Source organism: Cynoglossus semilaevis, chromosome 7 (assembly GCF_000523025.1).
Source record: "Cynoglossus semilaevis isolate Cse_v1.0 chromosome 7, Cse_v1.0, whole genome shotgun sequence".
Lineage (NCBI taxonomy): Eukaryota > Metazoa > Chordata > Actinopteri > Pleuronectiformes > Cynoglossidae > Cynoglossus > Cynoglossus semilaevis.
The window spans coordinates 10,780,942-10,790,298 of NC_024313.1; the positions used below are offsets into that span (position 1 = coordinate 10,780,942).

Genomic DNA, 9,357 nt, shown 5'->3' on the forward strand with positions numbered 1-9,357 from the left:
ATTCAATTTAACAAGGTGAAAACATTAGAAATAAAAATAAAAAATAAAATAAAAATATTTATAGTTAGTAATGAATATAAAACGCCTATATAATAAAACAATTGAGAAAAATTGTATTATTTATTATTATTATTACTTAAAGACCGGAATTATTAAATAAGTAAATAAAAATATAATAAAGGATTTACATTTAATAAAAGAAACGCAATTTAAAAATCCCTCTTTTAAGGATTTGTGTTAAATAAAAAATATTTTTGAAAAAATAGTCCCATAGATATGGAAAAAATCAGAATATCTTAAAATGAATGTAAATTATAATACAATTTAAAACACGATATAATTAAGAATATGTTTTAAAAAAGTGTATATTTAATATTAATAATTATATAAATCAGAGAAAATAGCAAAAAGTTAAATATTGCTTATATGACTGTCATAATAAAATAATGTCAACCAACAACCAACCAATAAAATAATAATAATATAATATTATACAATTAATTTATCACTTCATATGGTGATAAACCTGACGTCACCAAAACATAAATCAATTTGTGGTTGAATACTATTTAAGATAATTTATTTTTGAAGTATATATTATTAGATAAAAATTTCTGGCTGGTGACAAATTGTGGTTTTAAATTATATATCTTCATATTCCCGTCATATTCTTTGTTTCAGTCCAATCAAAACTAAATGAAACTCCTGACAGTTCGACGTCACCAGACCGTGGATGAAGGCGAGTGAGTGAAAACAGTGACGTGGGCCGCTGCTGTGTTAAAGTGTGTTTAACCACAAAGAGGTTGTAAAGCTGCTCAGATGTCGCTGCATAAGTTACCGCGTTGATTGACGTTAAGTCGGTAATTGGATAAACTACGGTGCTTTATGGCGGGTCTTTGTGTCCTGGAGGCCGAGCCGTTAATCCGCCCTTTACCAGAGAAAGGAGCGGCTATATGGTGCCCCAACACACACACACACTCACACTCACACACACTCACACACACTCACTGCCGTTTTCATCTCAGGCCATTTCTTTACATGGAAAAGAATGATGTAAAAAGGCACGGTCACGTGCGCTGATGGGGAAATAAAAGGCGGATTTTCTACAATAGGATTGTATAGACTGCCAGTCAATTAACCTTTAAAGTAGCAGTGTGTGTGTGTGTGTGTGTCTACTCCACAGTCACCCACCCTGTTGTACAATCACGTTTGGGTTCAACAGCACAAAAAAAAGAACTCAAACAGGAGCTATCCAATAATATTGACACTTTTTTTTTGCTCACGGTTGCAGGGGCGGCGGTAAAAAAAATTTTAGGGGCGCAAAACATGCCAGGCCCCGCAGTGGTGCCGCTGACAGATGAAGCAGACAGGCGCAGACAGACAGACATCTGGCGCTGTCTTTCTCTGCAATATTTTTTTTGGTGTAGCTGTGTGGCTGCTACAATGAGACAGAGGAGGAGGAGGAGGAGGAGGAGGAAGGTGGGGGTCAAAGTGGCAGCTAGTGGGCAGTGGTGTGCACACAAACTTTGGGGGGGAGGGCAAAAATAGAAGATGAGGGTAAGAGTAAAATCAAGTTTAAAAAAATAATTTTGTATGTTGTGTATTTAATATATTTTATCCGTGTGTTTTGGCCATTTTTACTACATTCCTGTCACATATTTTGTGCCTTTTCTTGTCTCATTTGAATGCTATCAGTCAGTCAATCATGTTCCATCAAAATGTTTAAAAATATTGAAAAAAATACATTGTAGAACAATCTTTCAACAAATATATTTTTCAAGTAAATAAATATGCCACATAAATATTGTCCTCAGTCCTTAAGATAATAACAATACAATTAAAATAAAACTAATGAAATATAGAGATAATCAATTTAGACTTTGGAATGTTTTCTCCAAAAGTACAAAAATATGAAGAGAAATTAAATTCTGCTCATGTACTGGTCAGGACTGGACTTTGTGACACCTATAAATATTGTCCTATAAATTCTAACAAATTAATATTAAATAATGGAGAAAAAAGTTCATTTTTGGTTTTAGGGCTTGGTAAAAACCCAGTTAAATTATGAAAACAAAATTCAATTTTTTCTTCTTAATTAACAATAAATGTTTTGAATGTAAAATAGAAGTGTAAAGACCCACAGGTGTAGTTCAGCTCATATGTAAAGTTAAATGAATGTGTTTGATAGTTAGCTAAAAAAAATAAATTTCTTTGAGATAATTTTTGTACAAATGTGTTCTAATTTTGTGTAAATTATAAAAAAAGTGATAGGTTCATATTTTATTCTTATATTTTCCACATTTTATTTTTAGGTTATATTTTGTTTTTTTTTTATATATTTATATATTAAAAATGTTCATTGGTTTTTATTTTTGTCTCTAAATTTGCCTCAGGGCTGTGGTGACAACTGGAACCAAATCCAGCTGGAACTTGACAAAAGTTGGGACTCAAACTGGTGACCTTTTTGTCCTGAGGCATCTATTCATACCACCAAACCGCTGTGTGGTCCACAATAATAAATATAGTATATTTGTTTACTGCCTGTCAGTAAACGGGTTAAATGGGTTCATGCTTTTTGAAGTGGATCAATATTGGAGGAATCACGTGACGGTTCACTCTTTTCCCATCAGTTATATCAAGCAGGGTGCCCACTCTGAGGGTGCCCACTCTGAGGGTGCCCACTCGCCCCCTTTGAGGATTTTTCTGTGCACGCCACTGTCACACACTGTATTTCTGTGTCGAGGGAGGAAATGGTTTAAATAGTGACGGAGGTACGCCGGTACCTGCAGGTCGTCGGAGGCGGACGTGGGCAGCCCCAGGCCGGCGGCGGGCAGCAGCCTCTGGTCCGGGTGGTGCATGCCGACGCCGTAGGCCTGGGAGCCGTGTGACGTCATCAGAGACAGGTCATGGCGGCGGTAGGCGTCGAGGCAGCCCAGCTCGCGCCGCTGCTGCTCGTCCAGACAGGAGGACTTGAGCGCCGAGCGCGCGCTGTGCAGGTTGATGAAGTCGGCCGGCTCTCCGTGGTGCAGCTGCTGGTAATACTGGCCCGAGTGCAGCGAGTTCAGGCCGTAGGCCTCCGGGGCCACGGCCGGGTGCGAGTGCTGGAACTCGTAGTGGAAGGACTGGTGGTGCAGGGGCGTGTACTGGTGGTTGGCGGAGAAGTAAGGAGACGCGAACTCCGTGCCCGCCGGCGCCGGGTAGGTGAGCGGCGAGGTGGAGGAGTAGGCGACCGAGGAGTTGGCCACGGACTCCAGACAGCCGAGCTGCATGAGCCGGTAGCTGTTTGATCCGTCGTGACGTATCTGTGGGGGGAGAAAAGGGAGATGATAATAAAAATGGAGGGAGAGGGAGAAAGAGAGAGAGAGGAAGAGAGACAGAGAGAGAGGAAAGGTTGTAGAGAAGGATGGTGAAATGAAAATGTGTGAGTCGAGTGTCATTTAGCATCAAGCTGCTGCTGCTGCTGCTGCTGCTGTGTCTGCCTCCCAAAACACACACACACTCACACACACACTCACTCCCTCTTTTTCTCAAAGCCCTTTTTCCTCCACTTTAAAAACCACCTGAAGGAGATGTCACTTTCCACATCCACGCCCGCGGGAGCGCACACGGCAACAGGAGCCATCGGTATTTTCCCTTTTTCCCCTCCCTTCGGCGTGCGCTCCTGTCACTCTTAAAAACAGCTCTGCTGCTGTTACACACGATCACTGCTCTCTGTTGTTATTGTTTTTTACGAGCGTTGTGACCGAGGAGCTGCTGCTGCTGCTGCTGCTGCTGCTGCTGGCGGCGGCGCAGCGGACGTTCAGATAAGAAATCAGAAAGAAATAAAAGACAGAAAATAAAAAGAGGGAGTGTGTGTTTGAGAGAGAGGGAGAGAGAGAGAGAGAGACGCGCACAGTAGAAGTGTGTCCGCCCTAAACTGTTCCAGTCACTGTTCCCCTGCTTCTGTCCACTTCCACTCACAAATAAAACGCTGCGTTTTTTGTCCCCCACTACCACGTAAATGCATGTATTTCTTAAAAAAAAGAAAAAAAAGAAAGAAAATCCATCCTTCGCAGAGTTGCATTTCCAAAAGAAGTGCTTTTTTTAATTAAAAAGGAAAATAAAAAATAAACGAAAATAACCTTCAATAAAGCGAAATGCTTTCTGTGGAATAAATAAAAATAAAAATAAATAGAATCAAAAATGTGTTCCGTACCTCTGCGTCGTGGACAAGTCCGGGGAAGGTCGCTGACATGGTGCTTTCTCCAAAAGTAAACCCCGTGGTTATTTTTCTCCTCCTTCTCTCCGTCGGTCTGGTGCAAAAAATTAGAGCGAAAAAGCCTTAAATCCTTCCAGGAGAAAAGGGCAGAGAGAAATGCAACGAGTCCCGCCGTCGTGGTTTTCTGGTGAGAAACGGTAGCAGAAAAGGCTGGCGGAAGGCGCGCGTCTCCCCTCTGCACGGACGGGGCTGGCGCACGGATTTTGTACTTGCAGGGTATTTCTCGGCTGATGTCGTAGGTCCCTTGGTAATATAGAAGTTTTGAAAATTAAGCATCAGCACTGAGGAATGGGGAGGACAATAGACGAGTCGGAGCATCCCAGGAGACACGGAATAAATATTGTATCTTCGCCTTAATAAGGAAAAAACCAAGTGCTTTCAACCTTTTTCTGCAGCTTTTTCTGGACTTTTTCCCCCTTTTTGTGTTTTTCCTCCACCGCAGCCTCTTCCTTCTCCTCCTGCTCCTCCGTTCCGTCGACTTTATAAATCACATGTATATTTATATACGTTTATGCACCTTTTTTTTTTCCTTCTTCTTCTTCTTCTTCCTCCCATTTCCTGTACATTTGATTTTCGCTGAATATTTATAAAGGATTTTTCAACGGAAATGTAAGTTTTCTTTGCAATATTCTCTCAGGTTAATAAAAAAACCCAGCAATAACGTCACGTTTTCGATTGTTTTGGACCAAGTGATCATTTTCAGACAAAGACTTCGTTTGGAACAGGGATTATTTTAACGCGTTTCTCTGTAAGGATTTCAACATTTCTTCGTCGGTTTTATCGTGTCATTTCGACAGCTATAACGGACGCCGGCGCCGATATTTGATACTATTACTCGATTTTATTGTATTTGATGTATATATCGATGCTTAAATATGAAAAATATTAATCGCGTTTTGTATTGCGATGCGATTTATATAACGGATATCGATGTTTTATGACAATTTATTTTATTTTTTTAATTATTTCATTATTTTCAACCCGTCCTTGTTTTGTTCAAGCCGTGCCTGAAATGTAACGTTATATGAAGCTTATTATATTTTTACTTCCATTCTATTCTGGGAGGTGAGGTGTTGGGGGGGGAGGGGGGGGGGGCAGGGAGGGAAAGGGAGGGATGAGGGGGAGGAGAGGGATTTATTACAACATGAGCGTTACCTTTGTGAGATCTCACCTCTGTTTGAATCAGCATCGAATGTTGAGTCGTGTGTTTGTGTGGATACATTTCCACGTCTCGTGTTGATTTATTCTCTTTTAATATGTCCTCATTATTTTTATTTTATTTTATTTATTTCTGGTTTATTCTTCTATGCTGCAGATTTTTTTTTTGTGGTCAGTTGGTCAGTGACCTCTCACTCTCACCCTCTACCTCACCTCTCTCACTGACTGTCTATCTCTCTCACTCTCACTCTCTCTGTCTCTTGTTTCGTGTGCTGTAACTCACCTGAACGCGCGCCCTCGGGTGACCAAACCGTGCACACTCGCTGTTGTTATTGTTATGTAGCAGGAAGGAAAAAAGATGCTTTTATTTTGTACCTAGTTGTTTGTTTGCTTGTTTGCATTTGTTGTAATGTTTATTAGTGTGACAAAAAACACACAGAGAGAGAGAGAGAGCTTCAGGTGAAAACGTTAAAAAAAAAAACAAAGAAATAAAATAGTTAGAGGTGAAACAGGTTTAAATGACTCCCAAATAAATACCTGACATAAAATATAAAGAGAAAAATGCACAGAAACATGAAGTAGATGAAGTGAAGCCCGAGGCCACACAAATACAATAACACTAATAATGATTGGAGAGGGGAAATAACAGGAGCCGGAGCTGGTGGTCACAGACTGGGAAGGAGCACGGGAAACAATAATGAAGAGAGGAGTAGAAGAGGAGCAGGGGTGGGGAGGAAACTGAAGGAGGAGGAGGAGGAGGAGGAGGAGGAGGAGGAGGAGAGTAATTCGTCTGTCAGATTCTCTGCTGTTCAGAACAGCCTGAGAAGCTCAATCATCAGAGATGTTTTGGATGTGCGTGCGTGTGCGTGTGTGCGTGTGTGTGTGTTTTAATCCCGCTCAGCTGTAACTGTATAAACCAAAGCCACTCTGTGATATTGTTAAAGTGCAGACTGTGGTCACCGTGTGCGTGTCCTGGACGCTGCAGGATTGACCCTGCACTTTTAATTAAAGCAACTATTACCTTCCCATCTGTTAGTGCACACACAGCCCGGTCTGACTAATCAGTAGTACTTAATAATAATAATAATAATAATATGTCATTTGATCTGCTCTACTAAAACACGATTATTTAGTTCATATCATTCAAAATTTAACCGTATAATAATCCTAACCAGTTGATGCAGAGAAGACGGTGCTTTAAAAAAATTAAAAATTAAAAAAATAAAAACAGCCTTCTTGTAGTGGAGGGGGAAAAAAATCAAAAAGAGAAAAAAAAAGTTTTCAAGGCTTTTTGGCTATTTTAATTAACCGTTACCGATTGCTTTGCCCTGAGGCTTCGACGTGAAACCTCTGCGAGGAGAGAGACGGCGCTGTGAAGGCCGGCGGAGAGAGGTAGAGAGACAAAGAAGTACACAGACGGAGAGAGAGAGAGGGAGAGAGAGAGAGAGGGAGAGGAGGGGGTGGTCTTTGATTTTCGATCCACCAACTACAGTTTTTCTTCTAATTTCTAAACTTCACTTCAATCTTTGGTTTGTCCGGCAAAGAATCGCCTTTCAGTCTTTTTACGTTACAACTCAATTCTTCGCAATAGCGCCCTCTATCGTTTTTCGCTCCAAACGAAACGATGGAGAGAAAGCTGCAGTGTCAGGCTAGTGTATTTATATTGCAGTTGTTTTATATGTAACTTGTTTGGATTATTTTCAATATAAACATGTAAGAAATTGTGTACATGACCCACAGTTTTGCAGTTCCACTTACGACCACTGTTGAGAATTTGTGTTGTACAGTATGCAGTAATACTGCCATCAATTTGTGGGGTCTCAGTGATGGCTCCCCTCCCTATAAATACTGTAGGGCTATAATGTTGTTTATTACAAAAAAAAATTTTTTTTGGACAACCTTCAAGCTCTACCTCACAGACCCCCTAGGGGTCTCAAACCCTATGTTGAATACCTTCATGCTACAGCATGCTAAACACTAACCAGTTGAATATTTTATACCTGCGTCACTCTTTGATAGCGAGGGAAGGGTGTTCACGTTAAGACTGGGTCACATCCCAGTTTATTTTTGTGTTGTTTTGACTTTAAGGACGTGATTTTCTAAGTCGTAAACGGCACTTTTTGTGCAAAAGAGTTTAACCATCGGTGGTCACTGTCTGATTCCCTTCTTCATGGAGTGCTTTACACTTTCAATAAATACAGATGTGGACTGCAGGCAGGCCAGGCCAACACTCTCTCTCTCTCTCTCTCTCTCTCTTTGATGCTGAATTCAATATTCAAAGTATTTGTCAAATACATGAAGATACTGATTTTCACACACGTGTTTGTTGACATTTATTGAGAACGTACCGTTTCATCGTTGTACTCTTGATGGAGGAGAGCGTTGCAGCATATGTAGGACATAACTTGATGGACCTCTGGGCTGGACACCACTTATAGTAAACAGTAGAACTATAACAGCATGAATGTCATTAATGTTGAACCCTATAACAAGGTTTTATTTTTCTAGTCACGTCCTTGTGTTTTTTAACCACTTTTATTCAGTGCAAGGATGTTTTTTTCTTCCATTATTTATGGCATTTCTTTATGCACCTGCTTTATTGAGTCATAATGACAAACTTCAATGTTTAATGACGTGTTTGAGTCCAAACATGACTGACTGTTCTTGAACACAGCACGGCTGCTGCTGCTGCTGTTCAAACTCTTTAAAAAGAGTCTCATCAACCAAAGTATTGGTACGGCAGAGTCGTTCAGAGCAGCGGTGATCGTCGCTGTCCGACACAAACACAAACTCAAACACACTCCTACATCTGTATGCGGGGAATGCAGCCAACCTGAGGCACCGGTGGCACAGTGGAGGCTCCTAATGGGGTTTAATGTTGAAGAGTGGCCCCACTTTGACCGAGGGCTGGGAGAGCACCGCGCACCAGATGCGCACTGATCTCCGGACAGGGGCCAGTCCATCTGCCGCCTGACGAGGCAGGGAAAGGCCCCCGGAAAACCCAGCACAGTTCCAGCCCAGAGGCGAGAATTTAGATCAGCCTGAAGGTTTCTGGACGGACCGCTGCTCCTGCGGCGGGCAGAGTGGGGCCCCGTTGTCATTTAGTGTCAGGGAATAAGACAGCGCGGAGAGGCTGGAGATTAGGAATTTGAGCACACAGAGGCACTTTATGGCTGTAATGGACAGCAGTACTTGTGCAAACCACGGAGGACATGTCCAAACAAACGAGGCAGGGATGCTGTTCAGAGGAAGGACCTGACAGTCGGGGGCTACCGTGTCGACACAGGACATTAAATTAGGGGAATTGGGTGCAGCTCCCAGTGATTACACTGAACACCATTCTGTCCTCTGCTAAAATCAGGACTCTAACTTACAGTAGGTACAGACAGGCAGGTACACACACACACACACACAGACACAGACAGAGGAGCAGAGGAGGTGAAGGGCAACACCTCGGATTATCACACAAAGTCACACTTCCTGCAGCTATTTCAGAATAAAACTCAAGCCGTGTCCTAATCTGAAACGCAGCCACTCTGTCCTCGACAGTGACTTCAGGTTCTGTCCAAACACCAGCGCCACCTGTTTTTTTTTTTTTTTTGCAGGTCAAGAATGCCCAGATAAACTTGTCCTGCGGCCAGATTTGGCCCCGGGGGCCTTATGTTGCCTACACGTGTCATAAACTTGATGTGTTTAAAGACTTTATCAGATCATTATATAGCCTGCAGACACTGAGGCACACCACCGCTGCAGCAGCAGCAGCAGCAGCAGCAGCAGCAGCAGCGACACAGTCAGACATTCACAGACACTGAGGATTCATTCTGTGAATGTTGGTTTTTATAATGGACTGAGTTACAGACTCAGGGATAGAACCAGTGCAAAGAGACCTGGGTGTTTCTGGAATGCAAATTTTCTACAAATGTCTTGGTTTATCTCTTGTT

General features: G+C 41.8%; 1 protein-coding gene across 1 annotated transcript; it reads right to left on the bottom strand.

Annotated features, from left to right (window-relative positions):
• Nucleotides 1-2,413: 2,413 nt before the first annotated feature.
• LOC103381151 (transcription factor AP-2-delta-like) lies at nt 2,414-4,795 on the bottom strand. Its single transcript, XM_008313382.3, has 2 exons — nt 4,196-4,795; nt 2,414-3,302 (listed from the first exon to the last, which is right to left on the bottom strand). Exons 1-2 carry the CDS (start codon nt 4,232-4,234, stop codon nt 2,631-2,633), a joined length of 711 nt encoding a protein of 236 aa, XP_008311604.1. The 5' UTR covers nt 4,235-4,795; the 3' UTR covers nt 2,414-2,630.
• Between the last annotated feature and the right edge of the window lie 4,562 nt (nt 4,796-9,357).